Here is a 24,871-nt window from a genome sequence, read left to right on the forward strand (position 1 = left end):
ATCTATTTGTATGTAAACATGTATGGCAAGAAAGAAGTTACATGCAATGCATGTAACAAAGCCCTGATTCCCCCGCCTTTCCTTTTTAATGAAAAGTAGCCCCAGGAGGCTGCAATTCTGAGTACAGGAGCAGAGGAAAATGGGTACTACTAAACCTTTTCTCTACCAACTGTTTTCCATTCAAAATAGCCCCCGCCACCTGCTTCCCCCCTGCAGGGTTCCGGATCAGCTGTTTTGCCGCTATATATATATATATATATATATATATATATATATATATATATATATAAAATTCATGCACACACAGTATGTTATATTTCCTTCATAGAAGAATCTAAAGTGGGTTCCATGAGGTTATACATTCTCCCTAGATATCAGATTATTAGGTGGGTTTTTTTTTAAAGAAGTGGGGTTTAAAAAAACTCCCAAAACACACCTTTATTTCCCACTGACATTAACTCTAGGCAGATAAGAGGTTTCCAGTATATAGTATGTAATAAAGAAAACAAACCAACAAACCAACTCCCCCTCAGTACATTAGAGGTATAATGAAACTGAAATAAGATCTTTGGACCCCCTTTAAAGTAGTACGAGGAACAAGTTGAATGCTTTAATATAATCCCTCCATCCTAAAACAGCCAGCCACCAAATGAAGTTTTCAAGACGTTCCCTTCAAGATCTGAGCCGGACAATGAGATCCTATTATTAGACTTTGCTAAAGACACCTATCCTACTAAACCAGGTCGTGAAGCACAAGTAGACATTAACAAGTAAAAGGTCCCTCTGTAACGTCGTACACAGCGAGGATTGCAGTGCATCTTGCATCCATTACTAGCAGTGCACGTTTACACGGAAGGAAGCCCCCCACTACGTTCAATGGGTCTTACTCTCTAATATGTGTTCTTACGACTACAGCTTAACGCACTATCTGCATACTAGGAATCGCAAGCTTTTCCCCCGTAATACAACGGAGGCGGGCGGGGGGGACCTATTTCAAGCGGCAAATTCCACGATATTGCACTTGTCTGGAGTTGTAGGAATGCTTGGATTCCTCCCTCTCCAGACTACCAACGCTCACTAGAGGTGAAGGGAGGGAAGGAGAAAAAAATATCTTACCTACAACCAAGAGAAGATATCACCTGAGGATTTTTAACCAAAGTTTTGGGGAAAGGCCAGCCATTCACTTACACAGACTACATTCATAGTAGCTCTCCGCTTAGTATTAATAAGGCCAGTGACTTTTATCTGCTGCCAAATAATGACATCTGATGGACTCGCTTGTCCACCTACTCCGACTAAGGTATCAAAATAAGAGTCTCCAATCTGCCTGAGCGCCATCACCTACAGTTAAACTAACAGCACGAATACTTGGCTTCTAAGGGAACTAGTGATGCAGCTCGAGACCATGCATGTTTGCTCGGGAGTAAGCCCCGGAGAATTCAATGGGGCTTACTCCCAAGTAAGCGGAGATAGGATTATTGCAGCCTTAACTGCATATCGTGGGTCGGGCGCCCGCTCCGAGCAGCTATTCTGAGCGGGGCAGGGAAAACAGATTAGGAATGTCCTTCAGACAACGCCTCGCTACTAATACCCGCGCTCACAGATATTTTGGGGCAAAGTTAAAAAAAATAAAAAAGGAATTCGCTGCCTTGGTGAGAGGGCGGTAAAAGCTCTAGCCCAAAGGCCCCCTGAGGAGCGCTCACAAGGGCAAGGAAAACAACTTTCCATCAGCATTTCAATAAGGCCCTGGGGAAGACGCCTCCGCCAGTCCATAGCCTATCTGCACGAAACAGCCTCGAAATAGTTTCGCTGTCCTAAAGACTTCCGTCAGACTATCCAGGAGCTAGTCTATGCGTGTTGCAGAGTTAGACATGCCTAGTTTTGCATAGGGTCTTCGAGTTACTTGTAACTCCCACTGATTTCAATGGGGCTCTTGGGTCCAAGACGTAGCCATGGGATTGCAACCTTGAGAGGCAGCGCCGGTGCAGAATTAATCCTGAAGCACGGCTACATAAAGAGAGCTTATTAGCATTTAGGATGCAAGGAGGAGGGTTTCTTAAAATCCCGAAAGGCGGCGAGATGAAGAGTCACCCACCGCAGCTCGTGCTCGTTGCTGCATTGTGTTGATGTGTGTGTTAGAAGGTGATAAGATTACCTAAAGACGCAATCGCTTAATGTGCACGCGAATAGTGCTTCTCCGGCTCAAAAGCCGTTTGAAAAAGAAAGCTCTTTCTCTAGGCGCCTCCCTCCCGCCTGAGAAGTTGAGTGAGGGGACTTCGATTCTGAAACGGAGGCTCTTCCACGCGATCAGATTTCAGTGTTTGGAACCAGTCCGGCCGGCGCTCCTTTTGTTCAAGCGCCACTCTGCCCTTCCTCTCTTGAAGAGTCTCCTCAGCCTGAGCCACATACAAGGCTATTCCACAAAAATATGCACACACACAAAGGACCTGCTCCTCGCCTGCGCCGATTCGCCCGAGCATTTTTAGGTATCCACATGGGAACACTGTATTAAATACAGACCGACTGTATTAAATGGAAGTTACGCTCAGGTAAATATGCATAAGGTTGCAGACAAAATCCGTTTTGAATTTTTCTTTCAATAGGCATCTTAATCCATTCCAGGGATTAAGTCATCATACACTAACCATCTTTATTATGGTCTAAAACCAGCATAAGAGACCCAGGCACCATTTTTCCAGAGTACCACCAGCACAATCCATCATATACTGTAGTCTGGGATTTCTGTGTGTGGGCAAATATACAACTAACTAAGAGCACTTTCACAAAGTTAATACTTTAAAGATGGTGGTTATCCAATTAACAGATTCAGATTGGTTTGTTAAGTGATCATTTATATTTGCATGTGACAAACAATAGTTTGAAGGGAAAAATTACTTTGGCTTTAGTTGTCACAGTCTCCATCTTAGAAAAGGCGTTCCCTTGTCCTGTGTGAGGCTGAAAGGAAAATATCTCTTCTAAGATGAGATGTCACCTGCAGTTATTTTTAGTATTTATAGTTTAAATGAACCTTTTAAAAAATGTTGCCCAATTAATCAGGAGTGCCTTTTGGTTGAATTTTAAAATATGTAATTAACCTAACTAATCAGTTACTAGAACAGAAGAACAGCCCCGCTGGATCAGGCCCAAGGCCCATCTAGTCTAGCATCCTGATACACACAGTGGCCCACCAGATGCAGTGGCGCACCTAGGTGATTTTGGTGCCTTGACCACCCCCCACCACAAGAGTTTGCTGCTGCTGCAAGGTCCTGCTGCTGCCACTGCCAGGCCCCCCACCGCTGCGAGTTCCCGCTGTGCCCAAACATGGCTTTTCTGTAATTTTAGCCACCGTCTGTGGGGTGTGTGTGTCTTAGCTGAGCAGGCCACTCACCCCCCTTCCCATGGCAGTGGCGGGCAGAGCGGCCACTGGGGCTGTCTGTCCAGCCCAGCAGCCCTTGAAAACTGCGAGGCACACCTGCACAGTTCAAATAGATCGCCAGCTTGCGACAGACAGGCCCCAGCCAAGCACATGGCCGCTAAAATGACAGAAAACCCACAGTTCAGCAGATCATTGGCAGGGCGCGGGGTGGCGTCAGGATGCCCTGCAGTCATTTGGAGGTCCCCCTGGACTTTGGAGGCCATGGACCAGAGCCCCAGGGGTAAGAGCACCTCTGACCAGATGCCATTGGGCATCTTGCCACAGGTAAGAGGTGAGAGCACACCCTCTCTCCTGCTGTTGCTCCCCTGCAACTAGTATTGAGAGGCATCCTGCCTCTGAGGCTGGAGGCAGCCCACAGCCACCAGACTAGTAGCCATTGATAAACCTGTCCTCCATGAATTTTTCTAAGCCCCCTTTAAAGCCAGGAGATCAAGGCAATCTGAGTGCTGCCTGCCCGCAAAACATTACTTTTAACTCTAGCCAGGATTAAGGGCACGAACATGGCCTTAACCTTGGCGCCCGGGTTTTGTGGGTGCTTGCACTGCACACAGCCTGAGCATGCACAGAGTCAGGGACCTAGAGCGCCCGACTCCTGGGAGAACCCCCCAATACACTGTGCTCATCACATGGTGCACTGTGGGATATCCAGAGGCCGGGACACATTGTCCTGGCCTCCGGAGATCCATACTGCTCCAAGCAGCTTGGATCGTCTGGGAGCATGATAGCCTTTGTGAATATTCTTGTTTTAGCTAGAGTGCCTGACTCCTGGAGGATTTTTCCAATCCACCTTGCTCGTCACACAGTGCATTGTGGGATATCCAGAGGCCGAGACGCATTGTCCTGGCCTCCGGAGATCTGTGCTGCTCCAAGCAGTGTGGATGGTGTGGGAGCATGAACCACATGTCCCACTAACAGGACTAGATCGTCTGCAGGGAAGGTATGTTCAGCAGAAACACACACACACACCTCACGGTATTATGAACAGCCTTTCTGAGCCACGTGGCAAAACAATGTCCAGCTACAAGGAGTGGCAAGTTACTTGTAATAAGCAGGGTTAGCCAAAATACTAATCTGCAATTTATCCCATAAGAGAAAGCCTGAGACAGAAAAACTTCAAAGATTTAATTCTGTGCCATCACAAAGAGATCTACTGTTCCCTCCAACTTAAGTGAATTAGGAGTAAAGCAAAAATGTAAAAGCAATGCTGCTTTTACATCCACTCTGAATTATAGAGAAGAAAAAAGTCTGTATTTCCAATACACAAACCCTTAGGTTACTAGCTTCCTTTTTGGGGTTTTGTCTGCCTTTTGCCAGATCAAGGTTAAAACTGAATCAAAATGTAAAATCAAGCTCAGCAATAGCAGTGTTCTGGGGAACACATTCTAAATAGCATGTGTTAATTGGGCACAAATTAACATGAATTCCCCCTAAAGAAAAGTGATTATGAAAAGGAAATGGGCCTGACTGAAATCCAAGCCTCTTCACTGAAAAGCAGACAGTGAAGGAGGAAAATTGGCGGGCACCAGAGGAAATTGTAGTAATTATTAGCTTCATAAAATGTTGCAAGAGTGTTAAAGGTCACATTTTCCTCTTTGATAAGTCAGACTCCTTCATCTTTAACTACAGTAGTTTAGCTTGCTTATTTGAGAGCTGATTTTTTGACAGCCAGACATCAATTAAACAGCAGCTTTGTCTCTGCAAGAGACTGAATGAACAAAGAAAGGCATAGAAAGTAACAAGACTGAAGTTGGTTTCTGCTTCCTGGTCCCTTATTCCACTTAGACATGAAAAAGCAGCTTAAATAATGAATTGAAGTTTACACACCTCTACTCCCCCAGATAACCATTGGGCTAGCTCAGATCATACACCTGACACCAGAAGACTGTCCCCTATGAGATGCTCCAGGAGAATCTATGGCATAAAACTTCAGAAAAGACTTTTAATGGATTATGATCCAGGCACATGTAATGAAATTGAGAACAAAAACTGCAATAAGTATGAATAAGGAACTAAGGCTCTGCACTTCAGAACAAGCTTCAGGCCATCCCAGTTCCGGCACTCTTAATGTCTAGGGATGCCCGATCGAACCGAGGACAGGCTTGCTATGCAAAATGAGAATGCCAATATATTAAGTTTTCCTCATCCACATGCTGCAGCATTTCTAGGAAATTATTATTAAAAATATTTATATATCACTTTTTAACACAAAATTCACAAAGTGGTTTACAGAGCAAAAAAAATTGTGCGTGCTAAAAATTCTTCCTCTGTATACCTTTTAAAGGAACTCAGGAACGCTGGTCTTTCACTGAATAAGCCATGCCTCCTATTAATCCATGAGCCTGGCCCACAAAATTTTGGCCATTGGTACCATCACATTTGCAGGGCATGGATGCTCAGAGTAATTTTGGGCAATGTCTCCCTCTCTAGAGATGGAAAAGAGGTGATAGCATTGTTGCACTTGACAGTTTTCTCCGTGTTATCACCCTTTCTTTATCCCTACCCTCAAACTGTTTGGGTGAAATTGCAGTCATTTTTGCAGAGAGGAACGGTTTAGGGTAGCATTAGGGTCAGAGTTAGGGTAACAATGAACATGTTGTTCTCTCGGTGGAGTAATATTTGGAAGACATTCCTGCCAATTTCCATTTCCATTCTTCCGACAACATCCTTGGCATTTTATAGTAGTTTGTGGGTTTTTTAAATGTTTAAAAGCTTCTAAAGCACCATTGCAAATTTGGCCACTGCAGGACTGATGGTCATAGCCACCTAATGGCGCAGCAGGGAAATGGCTTGACTAGCAAGCCAGATGTTGCCAGTTCAAATCCCTGCTGGAATGTCTCCCAGACTATGGGAAACACCTATATCGGGCAGCAGCGATATAGGAAGATGCTGAAAGGCATCATCTCATACTGTGTGGGAGATGGCAATGGTAAACCTCTCCTGTATTCTACCAAAGACAACCATAGGCCTCTGTGGTTGCCAGGAATCGACACCAAATCGACACTTTACTTTACTTTAGGACTGATGGCCAGGACAATAATAACACGGTAACACATTGAAAGCAATGCTATCACCTATTTTCCACCTCTAGGGGTGTAAACTTTGTCAAAAATCACAATGGGCATTTGTCCCCCAGATGTTACCCTCCACCCCAGCTGGCTCATGTACTATATCCTTGGGCCCATGATGGAGGTGACCCAGTGGCTGTGAAACATCTTCACTCTCCCCTCCCATCTCCCTGGCTCATTTTCAAGCCGCTGGCTCCTGATTGGAGTGTCGGAAGTGACTGTGCAATATTATTTACATAGAAGCAAGAGAAAGGACATGGCAAGAGTGTTTAGTTTTTCACCATATTCATATAGTTCTCCTGCAGCAGACAAAGGGTGCGGGAGGAGGCAGGGCCCAGGGGCCCATCTTCATGAATTCTCCCAGGGCCCTCTTCAACCTTGCTACACCTTTGTACTGAACACCCTTGAATTCTGAAGCAAAAAAGAGTCCTTTCGTACCTTAAAGACGAATCGCAGCAAAATCCTGTGCATATTTACTCTGAAGACCCACTATACTGTATTCACTAGAGCGTGCGTAGGATTGCAGCCTAACAAATTTATCATGGCATAAACACTAGTCCCTGAAAGTTGAAGACACCTTTGTTGTTTCTGCTGTAACAGGCTAACATCTTGTGTGTAGCCACCCTGAGTTTGGACTTCTGAACAGTTCTTCCTCCTGATGTCATATTACCTAGTATGCAGAGGTTTCAGACCATAGCAGTGCGCTGCTAGTGCTCCAGTCCCGAGAACACAAATTGATAGGTGTAAATGTTTATGACCCTATGCAGGACCAAGATAACTTCTTTATATGGACTTAACTTCTATTTTACAATAATGTTGCTTTTAAAATTAAAGTTGAATCCATTCCACATGGAACTCTTTATTTAAAAATCAACCCTCTTATAGCTAGTGGTGTGTATTGGTGTGTTCACAATAGGTAATTTGCTTTTTAAAGGTTTCTTACTAAATCCAGAAATAAGATGATAAACTTGTTCCTGTGACAGAAAGCACCCTGCTTTCTGTCACAGGAAACTGGTGATGCTTGATGCAAATATATTGTTAGAACACTATGTTAACTATTTAGCAGACTTGGCAAAGGCTCAGGCTCTGTTTATTTTATGTATTTACTGAAATCATGCATAGCGCATCCATCTGTCTCCACAGAGAAGAAATTATCTCCGCCTATATTTTTGCTCCAGTGTTCATCCTCAACAGTTGCAGAGCAAAACATTCTACTTCAGGCCCCTGGAAGTAGAATGGCAGAATAGCTAAGCATCTGACTTTAGCAGTGGAGATTGATTTAAATATTATTTAAATATTTGCAGAAGTCCTTAACATGATTAATGTATTGTAGCCTCTAGGACTGCATACAAGTCTCTGTGGTCAGGACTTTAAACATCAGGCCATTTATCTGTCATGGTGACAGGCAGCCTAATCCAAGGCATATGGCATGTGCATAGTAGCATAGCTAAACGTATGGGTGAATTTAACATACACTTGCATACAAGTCAGCAACTGGCTTCCAAACTCCATGCATGTTATACTGGGCAGATTTATGGTAGTATTTGCAATTATCTCTAGCAAAAGCAGTTGTCATTGTTGGATATAAGAAAGATAAGTGCTATATGCTTTGACTCACCAATGGTTTGAAATCTCTGGAGGGTTTTCATAAACACCACCAAAGTCCTTGCTCTCATCCCCATAATCCTGCCACCAGGAACTTGGGTGCTCCATTTGACTGGCTTGGCCAGAGGGCTGTTGTTGTGCCATTACGTTGGAGGGTTTGCTGTCTGCACCATATGTGGTAATAGGAAGAGATGTGGAGGTGATGTTCATTGTGGCTGGCATATCTGAGTATGAGGTAGCTGCTGTATAACTTTCAGTCTCTTCAGTTCCTAAAAAGCACAGTTATCAGAGGTACCAGCAGAAATAAAACCAAAAGCAGTGACTCACACCATTCTCTCATTATCCTGTTTGGGACAGGGAGGTGATTTCTAAAGAGCTTCATTGTCATTGTAAATAAGACTGCTTCTCTGGTAATCCCCTGACACATTCCACCAGGTCTTGGTGAAAAAGAACAACAACAGTATTTGGGGTGAAACTCAAGAACAAAAGCAAATAATAACATGCAGCCATTTAGAAACTGAAACAGAGTTGGGGGAAGTAGAAGGAAATCTCTGTGGAATTTCCCAGAGTTAATAAGGGACAAACAGGGTCAGGACTTTAAAGAAGAGATAATGTTAGGGATTTTTATCAAATGAAAATGAAAGAAACTGGTTTTAGAAGTGCACCAAACTTAATTTGCTCAAATCTCCATCAGCACTGAATTTCATAAGCTTGGGAACAGCTGTGCCTCTTAATTCATGAATTACATTTATTCAGTTACAATGAATTATTCTGCACTGGGAAGCTCTGAGTGAGCAGCTTACGTGTGGGATGGGCTGCAGTTTCCCAAGCAGCCCATTATCTAGGTGCTGCACTGCTGGCACTTGCTTCACTTTCATGATATACAGCATCATAACCAACTTTTAAGTGCAAAAAGGTTCGCGAAGTGGTTTACATGCAAAAGGAATGAGGGAAAGAGTGAGAAAATGGTTCCTATCTGCAGAAGCTCTCACAAGAGAAGAAGAAACACACGGGGATACCAGACCAGCAACAGACACTAGGAAAGATGTTATGCTGGGATGAAGCAGTAGGTACACTTGTTTTTCTCCTGCTAAATAAGAGAGCTGCCACCTTAAAAGGCATAAGCCACCTAATGGTACAATGGGGAAGTATCTTGCCTAGGGAGCAAGAGGTTGCTGGTTTGAATCCCTACTGGTATGTTTCCCAGACTATGGGGAACACCTATATCAGGCAGCAGTAATATAGGAAGATGCTGAAAGGCATCATCTCATACAGCGCGGGAGATGGCAATGGTAAACCCCTTCTGTATTCTACCAAAGACAACCACAGGGTTCTATGGTGGCCAAGAGTCGACACCGACTTGCTGGCACAACTTTACCCTAAAAGGTGCCTCTTTTCCAGTTGGCATGGATTTAACACGATCTAGCTTTTTCAGTATTCATATTGTGCTTACAGTCTGATACTGTGCTTTGCTGCACAGCTAACTAGAAGTGTAGAATTGGGCTGCATTTTCCAGAGTTAAATAGGGAGAGCTATTAGGCCTGAGCACATTGCTTTCTGCTAGTATGCATTTTAAAAAACACATTTATATTCTGCTCTTCCAGGAGTCCAAACTCCTTACAACAACCCTATGAGGTCAGTTAGGCTGAGATAAAAGTGATTGGCTCAGAGTCACCCAGCAAGTATCATGGCTTAATGGGGATTTGAACTCAGGTCTCCTCAGTCCTTGTCCAATACACTAATCACTACACCACACTGGCCAAAACTAACTTCTAAAGTGTTTTGCTCTCCCAAAGAACTGGGGGAGACTCAGCAGTTACCTTGAGAAACAGTAAGGTGTGCACTGGATGCCACTGCTCCAAATTCATTTTCAGCAATACATTTAAATATGCCAGAATCCTCAGGGAAAGCTTCTGTAATCACCAAGGTGCAAACTTCCTCTGAAAGGGGAAAGAACCAAAGGAGAGACACTTGAAGGACTTGCTAGCAGGCTGCTGTATCTCCTCCCCTACTTTCCCTCGTATGACATCAGCAGTGGCAATTTCACTCCCATTTCCCATAGAATTGGAATTTAATCATTTTGCTACTGAAAATAAATCAGTTACTGGGGGGAAACAGCATTTCATAAGTATTCAAACTGTTTGTTACTTGCAGTTAAGGCCTGTGCACATATGCATGGCAACTCTCAAAAGTGTTATCACTGTTTCCATCACAGCTTTTAATCTATGCCATAAAGGTGTACACATATGTGTAAGGGAAGTAAATGAAGCACTAACTCCCTATCTCACTGCAATATTTGCTCACCTCTGCTTGTTCTGAGCTTAATAACTGAGCAGCAGCTTTAGACTCCAATTGCTGGTGCAATTAATGTGTCTACCTACTAAGCACTGATCTCTGTCTGGCAATAGCTTATCACCACTGAATATTCTGTATAGTCACACCATAACACCAGTGAGCCTAGCTATAAATTATGAACTTTGTTGGCCAGTATCATGAAGCAGCTCCCTGGTTTGCTTGTACAAATAAGACAAGCTAGCCTATAAAGCAGCCAGAGACTGTGATGCGGCCTACACTTTCTGTGCCCATGTTGCCAGTGTAAGTTATTCTTACATTGGCATCATGAGCATTCTGTTCTGATTCTTCTGTCACTTTATTCTTGCTGTATTTTATGGTCCACATTCAGCTGTCCCAGGACAGTTGTCAAATTCTTAAAAAACCATTTAAATCGGGCAAAATATTTGCCTAAGCAAACAGAAGCAACAGCAGAACAGAGTATCACTATAAGCAAAACCAAAAACCTAACATCCACAATATTAACTTTTTAAACCTAAACGTAAAGCTTTCCAACCTTCAGTCCTAGGGGAACATGTGTAGATTAATGAACACAGAAACTGTCTGACTTTATGTAAGCTGCTGGAAAGGCATGTCACCAATTACTGCACTCTAAGTAAGGCTGAGGTCCTATATTTGGGAGGAAGTCTCACTCAGCTCCAGTGGGACAGACTATCAAGTAAATATTCTTAGGCTCTGGCAGACTGGGATCTGTGGTTTCAAGTAGGCACATTAGTTGCACCAGCATGGGTAAAGCTACATCTCAGTCACTAGGTTCAGAATCCTTGGACTACACTTCACTTCACACACCTCTTGGATTTTATAGCTAAATGACAGGCATGTAAAAACCAAAATACTAAGTGGATGATTGCAGGGCTAGCCCAGGGATTGCTGGTGCCCTGGGCAAAGCCTGGCTTTGGTGCCTCCTGCCCCCTTTGCCCACCCCCTTCACCCACATGGGTGGTTGCCTCCCATCATCCAAGCAAGTAGGTGGGCAGTCCCATCATCTGAGTGGGCGGGCAGGTGTTCCCTGTTGCCCTCCTCCTGCCCCCCCACTTGCTGTCCTCACCACTCTGCTGCCTTTGCCCACCGCTCTGCAGCTGCAGCAACGCAATTATAATGTGCCACAGCAGGCCGGCTGGCCAGGAGCAGCTGGCAGCACCAGGTGTAGTGGGCAGAGGCGTCAGGTAGAGCAAGTAGGCAGCCGGCTGGTCGACAGGTTTGGGGAGTGCTTGCTTGGTAGCCCGCCTGCCTGCTTGGATGATGCGAGGTGTGTGTGTGTGCCCATGGGAGCAGAGGGGGTGGGGGTGCAAGAGCACACCTCACAGGTTGCTGCCCCAGGGGTGGGTGGGGTGGTCCTGCTTTTGGTTCCCCAGGTGGTATCTGACCCAGACCATTGGCACCTCTCCCAGTCCCTGCCTGGCGCGAGGCGACCACCTAGTTCACCTAATGGATGCTTGTTGTCTTGTCACATATTGACATGGAAGGCCACAGACAGCACCTTTTACTGGCAATATAAGATATAACTTGCTAAACTAAACATTATTACCCAGACCCAGCAAGAACCAGGCATGCCCGATCTGTGTACTGAAGCAGAATTCTGTGCGTGCAGCTGATACAGATATGCATCTAGATCCATATCTGCATGGCTGTGCGCATCTACCTGTAGGTCTCATGACTGGATGTGTCTTTTGTTGCAGAGCAGACGAGGATCCTCCTTGAGGATCACAAGTTGTTTCACATGGCTAGTTCTGTGTGACTACATCAAGACTGAGGGCTGGGGTTATTTAAAAAATACTCACCAGGGACCATGGATAAGCAAGCCTCTGTATAAAATAAAAGGGAAAAGAGAATTTAATTGTGGATACTTGGTAAGTTGTAATATTTTCTTGAATACAGAACAGATAAGCTGAGCTTTTATTTAGGATTCACTGCAACTTGGTTATGGACTAAAACCATCAGCCAGAGCAGCTGTGCCAGGATTTGCATTGTACCAGATCAATATCTGGGGAAAAAAGGAGGTCTTGCATATAAGGTTGTTTTTCCCCCTGCCTCCCCCCGCCCCCTTTAATTCTTTTGTTCTAATGAAGGAGCAATTAAGTACAGACTTGATTTAATGGTCGCAGTGCGGCTTTCTTAAAAGATCCTTCCAATATTAGCACAACACTAATATTAAAGACAGGCATACCTAGGTAGCCTGGGCAGAAGCGCTCTTACTCTTGGGGCCCTGGTCTGTGGCCTCCAAGTTTCGAGGGGCCTCCAAATGGCCAGAGGAGCCTCCTGTAGCCACTCCGTTCCTGCCCCACTGTCCCCCCCCCATAATTTCAGCTGTCATGTGCGCGGCCAAGGGTTGGTGGCCAGGGGTAAGCCGAGCAGGCCTACCCCCCCGTAGTGGCAGACAGAGTGACAGCTGGGCCTGTCCGATTCTTTTACTAGATATTACCAGGGAAGTAGGAGGGATGTAGGTTGGTAGCAACCACCTGTCCTCTGAAGCCCTCTACAGACGTTACCACAAAGCACTGTACACAAGTACAGTGTGTAAAACAGGGCCAGAAGTCCTGCCCCAGACCATCAGTCATTCATGGTAACACACTGCTCACAGATAAGCCGGTGTTCGTCTGAAGAGACAAATGCCGCATCTGTGATGGCAGGCGCTTCTGTGATTGGGAGATGTGGGCAGAAAGTTAAACCCCCTCCGTGCAGGTCATGGTCCCAATCCACAAGGGCACAATCTGACTGCTATTTACTGAATAAAAACCAAGTATGCTAGACCCAATAACATGCTTAAAGTAACATCTAGTTGTGACCCTTAGAGGCAATCCCATGGAAATCAGTTGAAAATCATCATAGAGTCAGGTTCCTAGAAACCGAAATGCTTAATTGCATTTTGTCCAGAGAGTAGATATTTAGTGATTAATTATTAAGTTTACAATCCTGCTCACACTTCAGCTACTTTAAATTTATTTATTTTTATTTTATTTATTTAATGCATGTATATTCTGCCCTATATAAAATCTCAGGGCAGTTTACAATTTAAACAAACAGTATCTAAAACCTAAAAATAATATAAAACAGATTTAAATTACCATAAATAAAACTTTAAAACATAACAAACTAAAAGCTTGATGAAATTGTGTGTTTTCAAAAGTTGTCTTTTTAAAAACCCAGAGATGGGGAGATTCTGATTTCATTTGGGAGTGTATTCCAGAGCCTTGGAGCAACTCTTAGAGAAGGCCTAGTTTGGGGTCAACACCAAGCGAGCCAGTGGCAACCACAACCAGACCTCCCCCAATGATCTTAATAGGTGGCAGGGTTCATGAAAAAGAAGGCACTCTTTTAAATACCCTGGGCCCAAATCATTTAGGACTTTATAGGTAATAACCAGTACTTCGTAATTTACCCAGAAACTAACTGGCAGCCAGTATAGTTCTTTTAAAAAAGGAGTAATGTGGTCTCTATGGGTGGCCCCAACCTAGCTGCTGCATTCTGCACCAGTTGCAGTTTCCGAACTATGTACAAAGGCAGCTCAATGCTGAGCTGGATCTTTCGGGGGAGTGTAACCCCATCCAGAATAGGCAATTCTTAACCAGTTCCTAAGTTCCAGCCTCCCACAACGAATACCTCCACCTTTTTAAAATTCAACTTCAATTTGTTCTTCCTCATCCAGACCATTACTGATTCCAAGCAGGCATTTAGAGAGGTTAATCCATCTCCTGAAGTAGTTTATATGGAGAAATAGATTTGAGTGTCATCAGCATACTGATAGCACCCAGCACCAAATATCCTGATGATCTCTCTTAGCGGTTTCATGTAGAGGTTAAAAAGCATTGGAGATAGAATGGAGCCCCGTGGGACTCCATATAATAGCTCTCGCTTTGAAAAGCAACAAACTCCAAGCGACACCATCTGGAATCTACCCAAGAGGTAGGAGTGGAACCACTGCAAAGCAATTCCTCCCACCCCCAACCCCTTCAGGCAGTCCAGAAGGACCAAGGACCGAGAGGATCAAGCCACTGAGAGATCCAGGAGACCAACAGGGTCACACTCCCCATTGATTGAAATCAATGAGATTCAAGCAGCCTAATCATGTGCAGGATAGCTCTGTGGAAGAATATGCTTTGCATGCAGAAGATCTCAGGTTCATTCCTTGGCATCATCAAGTAGGGTTAGGAAATTTCCCTGCATTAAATCCTAGAGAGCCAGTGCCTGTCAGTGTAGACAATAGTGAGCTAGATGGATGGATGAATAGTCTGACTTGGTATGAGGCAGCTTCCTATTGCAGCCTCTAATTGATTATTCCTTAAATCATTTTGTCTGTTATCTGGACAAAATGCCATTGAATATTTAGGTTTTTACTTTGAAACTTGCCATGTAAAAACCTGTATGCCAATACAAAATTAAATACAATACAATACAAAACAAAATTCCCTTTAAGGCAGGGAAGAGCCACTCCTGGCCACGCTGCGAATGCAGCGCTGGCCTGAATCTAACTCCTGAATGGAGCTGCGGAGCCCCATTCAGGAGCCAGACCACGCCCCCGTCCGATGTCAGACTCGGGGTCATGGCTAACCCACATCTGACGTCAGACGTAGGGGGTGGGGTTAGCAGGGCTGCCGCTGCGGCTGGACATGGGCCGCTGCTGGTCTGGCTCTGCTACTGAAGTTAAGGGACATGTGAGGAAACACAGACTGGGGGTTCAGGGCTTAAACAAAAGCTGCATACCCTATACATAGTCAGGAAATCAAAATTAGGGCAAAATATGGCACCCACAAAACGGCAGCCCAAATTCTACACTGAGACTAGTAGCTGTGGCTCAGACTTCACAGTATTCAAATAAATGTGTGAAGACCAGCAAACCTGCAATCTGGAGAGATGAGGTAGTGAAGTAGAAGGCTAACAGAAAGAAATAGACATTGGGAAGAGAAGCTGAGTACTTTGAATAGGTCCCAGAGAGAGAGCTTCCGTGAGACCTGAGGCTGAGGACCATGCTGAAGAAAGCAGAAATAACCCTCAAAGCAACTGTCAGGAGAAAAAGATCCATGGCATTGACCATGGACTCAGTTTCATGATTGGAACAAGCAGGAAAAACAACACAAGCAGAAGGAGTAGCTGATGCTGGTCTGGCTGGGAACAAGGAGCACAGAGGCCGGACATTCAAGGCTCTCTGGCACCTCAGACCTCGGGTAGTAGTAATTTGTGTGCTGGCGTAGCAGATACATGCTCCTCCCCTTCCCACATCTGGCTATAGTAATGTGTGACAAAGGCACTACATGCAGAGTTCCATATGTACCAAAGCCTGATTGACACAATTTTCACCTTTTGTGGGGGGCAGGAGAAGAATTTCATGTTTGAATGGCCATGTATACAGATCTCCACGTGAATGGCCATGTCATCTGTTAAGTGGCACGTATACACCTACTCCTCCACTACACAAAGAGGGTTGCCTGGATAAATGTATGAACTGGACCTTAGAAAGAGGTCGAGGAATATCAACTTGTTCAGGACTCATCAACTCCTTCAGTGTACCCAAAGCGTGCTGAGTTTCCTTGGAGAGTGTTGGAGGGCCATGAAGGGAGGCTAGCAGGGTCTCCTTCTAGTCACACATGCAGCCTAACCCAGGCTAGGGCAGCCCAGCCTAAGTTAGGTTGCGCAGATGAAGTGCCAGGAGAGAGGTTGCTCCTGTCACTGCACCTGTGCCAAACCTTACTTACACACCCAGCATTTAGCCGAGGTTAAACGGACATGTGGACATTGCTTAACCACGGCCAGCAATCAACTGGGAAATTGGGTTAAACGACTTCCCCCTGGCCCTCCTCCATTTCCAGCAGTGATCTGGAGGGAAAGAGCAGCCGTGCCAATTGCAGTAGCTGTTCTAACGAGAGCAGCCCCTGCGCTCGTGCCACTTGTGTAGGTGCACGGTGCAGAGGAGGGGAGGGGAGTGGCTGCTCGCCTGTCGGGGAATACAGGCGTACTTCTGCCTTCCCTGCAGCCCACCCACCCTCTCTAGCGAGGTTGTGTACACAACCTCGGCATGCCAGGCAGCTTTATGGATCAATAAAGAAGTCACTCCTGAAACTATCAGAAGGATCTTGCAACTTTCAGAGGGAATGTGGCAGATTGATGCTTGGTGGCATCCACTTCGCCTGTTCCCTACCCTCAACACTGCAGTTTTGATAGATGGCAACTTGTTATTGACCAAAGTATGAAATAAAATGCAACTAACAGAAACAATAGACATAACTGCCTTTTAAAAAACAGAAATTGTATCACAGACAGAAAAAGAATAAAGAGCCTACTTTTTCTTAATATTCGGAAGTCTGCAGAATCCATTATTTGATGGTTCTCTCTGTACCAGCGAACTTTAAGAGTGGGTGATGCTCGAATTCGACATTCAAAGACTACCAGTTGGCCTTTTGTGGCTCTGATGTTCTGTAGACCCTGAGGGAGGGTGGAGGGAAAGTTCAACTGATGCATTACAAAAAGAGTTCCACACACTTAAGTTCAGCTAAAAGGTTTTTTACTTGAGAGATAAAATGGGAATTCATACACCGTGGAATGGGAAAGTTATTGAGGTCAAAAGCAAACAAAACCCGATGCCTATTCCTTTCATAAACTGAGCCTAACAAAGTGAAGAAATCAAATTCTGGAACAGTGTTCTTTTGAACCACGTTAGATGAAGAATGTAACGAGTCTAAGCGAAGCTGGATGAATTAATGATAGTAATAGTTTGTTGATATCCCAAAGAATTATTTTCTTCTCTTTCTTAATTTGGTCCCATTCCTTCCTCTGAGATATCAGAGATGGTCATGACTGGAGATAGAATATTGGACAAGACGAACATTTGATGAAGAACTAAATCATTTTTCTTAGGGGCAGAATGAAAAAGGCACAATGCATGGGTTTTACTCTCATGTTGAGGATTTTTCCAATAAACATATTTGTAGATGTGAAAAATTTCCATAATCAGACTACTGGCTGACCACAGGATCTTGTCTGTGTGATCTGCTTTGCTTGACAAACAGGCAGTTTCGTCTGAGCAATTCTTGTAGACTTTCCTCTTTGTCCTGAATAGCATGGGCACGTCTTGGTCATTCCTAGTCTCTGCTTTGGAATATATTTGAATTATATGAGTAAATCTTTGGGCTTCTGAAGGTGTTGCTTTGCTTCAGGAGTTAAACAGTGGCTAATCTGTAATAGGACAGGTGCCAGGAGTTAAGCCCCCGCTGGAAACTGCAGACTCCTATTCTGAGACCTGAATGCCCTGCCACATCTATATGAGGACAGGCAATGTAGTTACTCATTAGGTGTAATGTTTAGAAGTCATGTTTTGCTTGTAGTTCTAACTAGGTAGTGTTCGTGAGTAATCCAGGCCAGGCCTTGCAGGAGATTCTGTGAGAGAGAAACTAGGCCTCTACAGCCTGCCTTGGTGGGTCTAAATAAAACTGTTTTCTTCAGTTTGTTCTTCATACTTTCTTCACAAATCAAGGAAAGTTCTATACCTTACAGTGGAGAGGAAAACAGAACTCTGCAAATGTTCAGAGATGATTTTTATACCTGTTTTATATGTGTGTAGTTGAACTGTTTATAACAAGATAAATGGGGGTTGAGCCCCAAGTAAAGTAAAGTGTGCCATCAAGTCGATTCCGACTCCTGGCACCCACAGAGCCCTGTGGTTTTCTTTGGTAGAATACAGAAGGGTTTACCATTGTCTCCTCCTGCGTAGTATGCGATGATGCCTTTCAGCATCTTCCTATATCTCTGCTGCCCGATATAGTAGCAGCAGGGATTTGAACCCGCAACCTTCCGCCTGTTAGTCAAGCATTTCCCCACTACGCCACTTAAGGTGCAAGCTACAAGCAAATTCATATAATGTTTACTGAGCAATTCTTGTAGAATGGAAAAAGCCACTCCAGTGAGGGGTGATCTGAAGCAGAGAAGTGGTGGGAGAGGGGTGCTTATCCCTTAATTTGCTCACTGTTTCCTACTTGGAGTTCCACCCTTCCCTGCATCCCATGCAGGTTTTCCACCATGGGCTTTCAAGTCCACGCTTGCCCTAGTAATTTGGAGATGAGATGCAGCAGAGTGTAGAGGGGTAGGGTTTCCCCAAAGCCATTTTTTGTCTGGAAAAATCATTCTGGTGAGATGAAGGGGCTGGGGAACTTAGCCCATTTTTCTCCTGGCTGATTCCTACCTGGAAATTGCTGAGGCAAACATGGATTTGAAAATCTGTGGTGGAAAACCTGTGGAGAGGGGAATTTGAATTTGGAACGGGAAACAATGGCCAGATGAAAGGTTGAACAACCTTCTTCATACCACTTATCTGCTCCTGATTAACCTGACTGAAAGCAACTTTTTCTATTTTATAAAATGGCTGTTGGGCAAATGCTACATGTGTTTGCATGTAATGGGCAATTTAGGCTTCAGTCCCCATTTCATCACTTTTTTGCTAAGACCCCGTTTGGTATTCCAAAGCTCAGTCTTTGAACAATCAGAGTAAAATATAATGAACATCTTTGAACTTTTTCAGAGTACTGATGTACATGTCTGTGTAAAGTGCAATTTGACCCTTAAGTTGGCTCTGTGCAAGAGGGTCCCTCCCTGAGACTGATGTTTATTGAAATCATTGCAGGAACGACATTGCATATACCTATTAAAGCAGAGCAAAAATAACCAAATCATTCACCAAAACTTAGTAAAAATGAAATATATTAATATTGGGAGGGCTTCATGTTTTTTTTCCCTCTTCAGATTTGATGCTTGTTTTCTTCTTTCTTTTTACAACACTGTGATATTATTTTTTCTTTAATATATTAGGTGCCTTAAGTGTTTCATTATGCAATGGAAAGGCAGAAAACAAATATATATGCTGCTTACCTTTATAAAGAGAGGAGCTGCTTCATAGGACGATCCAGTCTGGCTTTTTGATCTCTGCATCTGGATGTTAAAGAAAGGGGATACACTGCAGTCACAATCTCTTTCATGTATAGGAAAGAAAAAGTCTTAGGAATGTTATCTGCCATTTGCACATGAGAGTATGATGAAGACCCCCCTCCCCCCTGGAGATCTCTTTTTAGGCATGCTGGCGGGGAAGAAATCTTTTGAATAGTATATCAGGACACAGACATGCAGTGCTTCGTGTGGGGAAGTTCTAAAACCATAACTCATGTAGCCAAGGCCTCAATTCAGTTGTTTCTAATAACACTTGTGTACTGCTATACACGAGTATTATTAGAGCCAATTGAACTGTATGGCCTTGGCTAAATGAGTTACAGTTTTAGAGGTTTTCCCCCATGAAGCACTGGATGTCTGTGTCCTGGATATGCCAATTTCATCCCCACAACCACAGCACACATGCTGACCCCATGGCAATTTGCACAGCATACTGGGGTTGTTAGAGGGTCAGCATAGTGGCATGCATGGCAGAAGTCTATGCACAGTGCTGCACATGTACTCCCTCCCCTATGCTATTTGATCTACTCCTTGTGGTTGTGTCTTAGTGCACAGCCTAAACACAGGAAACTCCAGTATAGACTCAAAGCATGTCGTACATGTCTCAGGTCACGCTTGCATAGTTGGTGGCACAGATCTCTCAATGGTAACTCTTCTCCAAATTTGCTATGACAGTCACTGAAATATCCAGATAGAATATCTATTCTGATATCTGAGGGATGTGGGGACCTATGTTACTGAGATTTAAACTCCTTCCAATTTATAAACTCAAGAGATGGCTTTAGGCAGGTTGTATCACTCAGCCGAATGTCAGCATCTGCAAGATTGAAATGAAGTAACTTAACTGGCATGACTATTTGGAAAACAAATATTGCAAGGGTTATGGTGTGCTTTGTATACTAAAGTTGGTATACAAATGATGTTTGAATTATTATTTGTAGCAGATTTCTCTTGCAATAATTTGTGTTACAATCCTCAACCTATGTGATAGTTCTCAAGCCATCAAATGAGGACTAAGGTAAAGTGTGCTGTTGGGTCTGTGTTGACTCCTGGCGCCCACAGAGCCCTGTGGTTTTCTTTGGTAGAAGACAGGAGGGGTTTACCATTGCTTTCTCCCGCACAGTTTGAGATGATGCCTTTCAGCATCTTCCTATATTGCTGCTGCCCGGTAGGACTACTCTGGAGAAAATGGTTCAAGGGCTGAAGAATTGGAGTCAGTTTACACAATACAACGGCAACCATCTGGAAGTAATTTTAAATTGTTCCACACGGCAGCAGTTACTACATGGTGAGTCATTGGTGCACAGTAGTTGAGCACATGGATCAGGCAATTTTTTACTGTGCCACTATCATTTTTTCTATTTGACCACTTGAAGTTAAAATGTAGCATAATGAAAAATGGACTAGCTAGTATGGCAAACTGTTGTATGCAGGAAGAGGTTTTTTTATCATGTGTGATGACAGCCACATTGTCTGTTAGCAGGTAAACTAGACCCAGAGCCTTGGAACTTAGTGACTACAGACCATCTTTTCTTTTTGGTAAGTATTTGAGCTAGAATAGGCACAATTAGGGCTTCTGGAATTAGGAAGTGCTCCTGGATTTAGTAGGAGACTTTGGTAAAAACCAAGAACGGTGTCATCAAATTATCTTAGAATGTTCTAAAAACTTAATCATGGTGAATTATGCTGGCTGCTGTAGATTTGGACACAGTCAAATATACTGTACCAGGAACACAATAGTTTCAAGTGAAGATATGACCTTTCATCAAGGCATTACTGCTTTATTACTATTGCTTTAGATGCTTATTCAGTGTCCTGGACCCTAGTGGCTAGAAGATGTTTGTTTTTGAGGGCTGATACCATCACCTTGGTTGGGGACTCCAGAGAAACAGTTTGTAACCTTCTGTTTGGAAGCTGTTTGCTATCAGGGGAACCTATGCATCTTTAAAGGCTAGCAGTCTATCTGGGGGTGTCCCCATACTTATCTTCTGTATTTTAAAACAAATAGACATTACAAAATCATTATCAGTACTCCCCACCCTTTCAAGGAAACTGGTCATTTTCTGTTGCTTTAAGTAAAAAGCAACATAAATAATTGTGAAAGCTGAGCATACTTTTGCTTTTAGCATAATCTTATAAAAAGAAACCTATGTAATCTCTCGCACTTCTCCCCACTTGAATGGCATTTAAATCCCTGGATGTTTTGAATTCTCCATCTCTATACTAAGTAGCTGCTTTGATCCAACTGTCCTTTCTTAAATGTCTTTGGAAGAATATGACAAATGGCTAAGCTCCAGGGCAGCCACATGACTACTTCTAATCCTCCCATTGACTGATGCCAAAAACCCAGCCAAAATGTTTTAAATGGGAGGAGGAATCAACCAATAAGTGCAAAGTAGAGTTTCATCCTGGAGCGAGATATTTTAGGAACATTACTTTAAGAAAGAAAGAAAGAAAGAAAGAAAAGAAATTAATGCAAAGATCAAATTAAATGTTCAACCTACTCTTTGAGGGTCAACGGATAGTGGGTGAATTAAAGTGGAATAACTGTGGCATGCTTGATTATTGCTGCTAGATTTTTGACTGGCTGGACCAATAGTCAGGGAAAGACTGGTGGTTTTCCGCTTGGTCCTAAAGGAAAAACAAACAAGAAGCAGGCTTATTGGGAGCAAGGAATATTTTACGGGGTGATTATGCATAACAAACTTGGCACTTACTGTGACATTCCTCTGGCCCAGCCAGTGTGCCAGCACTTACAAGGGAGAGCCTGCTCAGGATTTCTCTATAAACCTACAAGAAACGACATAAATCAGGCTTATATATTAAACGGAATGATCTTCTCTCTCCCTTGAGAGGAGGCAATGAGCAAGTTTTCTAGATTAGGTGCAAACTGAATGGCAAGCAGCAGACAGCATGTGATGGAAAGTGCCATCACGGGCAGCCCTGCCACAGGGCGCAAATGGAGGTGAAACTGCAACATGCCAGCCTCTCCCACAGGTTGCAGAGTACTTTGATTTAACTTTTCAGTCTGTATTATCGTACAAGCCTTGATGACCTCCAGGAATTCTGGGTCTAAACATGCATCTGCATTTCGCCACAGCTTGTCATTCCAGACTTGAAGAGAGGCACTCTCTCTTTTCAATATGTGTGGTGGAAGGAAGTCAGGAAGTTATTCAGGCCTCTTCCTTCCTCCCACAGTGATGGAAGAAGCTGCACTTGACTGAACTGCTAATAATGCGGCTCTTAAAAGGTGTAGGAGGGTTCTCGAAATTCTTGCCTGCAACCTTGGAGAAGCTGCTGCCAATCTGTAGACATTATCTATAGAGAGCCAGCATGGTGTAGTGGTTAGAGTGCTGGACTAGGACCGGGGAGACCCAAGTTCAAATCCCCATTCAGCCATGAAACTAGCTGGGTGACTCTGGGCCAGTCACTTCTCTCTCAGCCTAACCTATTTCACAGGGTTGTTGTGAGGAGAAACAAGTATGTAGTACACCGCTCTGGGCTCCTTGGAGGAAGAGCGGGATATAAATGTAATCATCATCATCATCATCATCTAGATGGGCCAATGGTCTTACTCAGTATAAGGCAGTTTCTTATGTTCCATCTAGGCTTCACAGCCCTAAATCCAGTTCTCTATTTCGCTCACTCTAGCTCAGTGTGTTTGTTAGCTGCTGTGCCATGTAGAATAGTCTTACTGAAACTGTACCAGTCCACTCTACTGACTCTACTCCAGGCTGCAGTGATGCCACACTTCACCATGCAGGCTGCAGTCTCATATTACAGAAACTGCTAGGCAGTGTGATCATGGTCTATTCTTTGAAAACAGTGCTAAAATATATTCGGTGAGGTACACAGAAATGAAACGGGCAGGCCCCCAGGCTTACAAACTCCAAACAAAATGAGAAAAAAAAGAAAACAGATTTGTAGGGGGGAAAGAGAGAATTTTACTAGCTGGGTAAGATTAAGAGGATGCAAAAAGTTAAAGCAAAACCTTTATAATAATGAACCCACAAGTAGGAAAATATTCAAAGAATTCAAAGAAAACATCAAGGAGGAAATTCAAAAGAGGGAGGTTAAGTATTTAATAATTTCTTAAAACAGGACGAAGAGGTAAGATTTGTCCAAGATTTTATGCTGGTTCTCATGATTACAACAGGGGCTGGATGTAACATATGTATCGATAGGACTACCATATTATTTACTCTGAATGGCTGATCCAGACAAATGCTGCACCAGTACAAAGGATGTTCTGGTTCAAGGATGTGTGAAAGCTAGTTACACTAAGCTGAATGTTTCCATTCCACACTCGTGTCACACTTGTGCAACAAGGTGCACAACCCGTGGTAGAAGTAGGCAACCACATTCTCAGGGGCGTAACTACCATTAGGCAAGGGGAGACAGTTGTCTTGGGGCCCCACTGCCTCAAGGGGCCCCCCAGAGGCATGTCACATGACTCCCCACCCGCCCGTGTTGCACCCGCAATGAATTATGTTGAGTCTCTTGGAGATCGTCAGTAGCAGAGAGTAAAAAAAAACTAGATTCAATGTGAACTAGATATTCACCGTATTCATAATGGGAATGTGAGTGTGAGTGCACTATATATTGTGAAGTGTGTTTGTGTGTGTATATCAGCAAGGGGCCCATTTTAAAATCTAGTCTCTGGGCCCACTCCAACCTTGCTATGCCCCTGCACGTACTGCTAGGGATGTGCACAAACTGAGGTTCGTGCACAGGTTCAGAGGTGAGCAGGATCTTTAAAAAAGAAGAGAGTAGGTCCTTACCTGCTCCTCTCCTTTTTAAAGATCCTACTCAGCGCTCTCCCTCCCCTCCACGCCAGTGGCACCAAACTGATTTGGACATTGCCCAAACCGGTTCGGTGCCAGACCTGTGCACAAACCTCGGTTCGTGCATATCCCTACATACTGCTCCGTTATCCTTGCTGCACAAGCAACTTTACGCAGCTCCATAACCTTTTTGTGTGTGCCCAAGATTGTTCATTGCGCTAGTGTAGTGATAGTCTCGATGTCAGCCAACATTTATAAACCAACTTTCCAAGTAGATTCTTGGTCTACCTTTTCCTTAAAATGTTGGATGATGATGATGATGATGATGAAGAAGAAGAATCCAAATAGCATTTACTCTTTCAGGAACAAAATAATGTTTGGCAGGAACCAATTTGTAAAAAGACAACAAATCTTTACTTAATATGCGAAACTGGTGCAAATTTTATCAGTGTAAGCACTATTGGCAGTAAGGTTTAATAGGAGGAAATGAGCCCGTCCCATTCATCAGCAAAGATGAATAAACGATTATTTTGCAAGTGGCAATAACCTTAGAAATGACAATAACCCCTGAAAATGAAATGAAGGGCTGAGACCTGTCTGTTCAGTTCGGAGAATTGCAACCTTATCAAGAAACAGTTATATCACATCAAATCTTTATTGTTACAGTCATTCGACCAGCAAAATACAAAGTAGAAAAGCTT

The 24,871-nt window shown here is 43.8% G+C and overlaps 1 protein-coding gene across 10 annotated transcripts in view; it reads right to left on the reverse strand.

Moving 5' to 3' along the window:
• Positions 1-24,871, reverse strand: part of MYOT (myotilin) — a 64,179-nt gene that overhangs the window by 24,607 nt on the left and 14,701 nt on the right. For 5 of the 10 annotated variants that reach the window (XM_053294005.1, XM_053294004.1, XM_053294003.1 and 2 more), the window contains exons 2-8: positions 22,104-22,176; positions 21,891-22,017; positions 19,312-19,371; positions 16,734-16,875; positions 12,240-12,263; positions 9,927-10,046; positions 8,120-8,375 (exon numbers count right to left, since the gene is read on the reverse strand). In XM_053294005.1, coding sequence (XP_053149980.1) covers positions 8,120-8,375; positions 9,927-10,046; positions 12,240-12,263; positions 16,734-16,875; positions 19,312-19,371; positions 21,891-22,017; positions 22,104-22,111 — 737 coding nt within the window. In that variant the 5' untranslated portion in view covers positions 22,112-22,176. Of the gene's footprint in view, positions 1-1,116; positions 1,294-2,155; positions 2,248-8,119; positions 8,376-9,926; positions 10,047-12,239; positions 12,264-16,733; positions 16,876-19,311; positions 19,372-21,890; positions 22,018-22,103; positions 22,177-24,871 lie in introns of those variants that run through there. The other 5 variants (XM_053294011.1, XM_053294010.1, XM_053294009.1 and 2 more) reach the window with 4 other exon arrangements.

The sequence above is a fragment of the Hemicordylus capensis genome, chromosome 2, assembly GCF_027244095.1.
Source record: "Hemicordylus capensis ecotype Gifberg chromosome 2, rHemCap1.1.pri, whole genome shotgun sequence".
Taxonomy (NCBI): Eukaryota; Metazoa; Chordata; class Lepidosauria; order Squamata; family Cordylidae; genus Hemicordylus; species Hemicordylus capensis.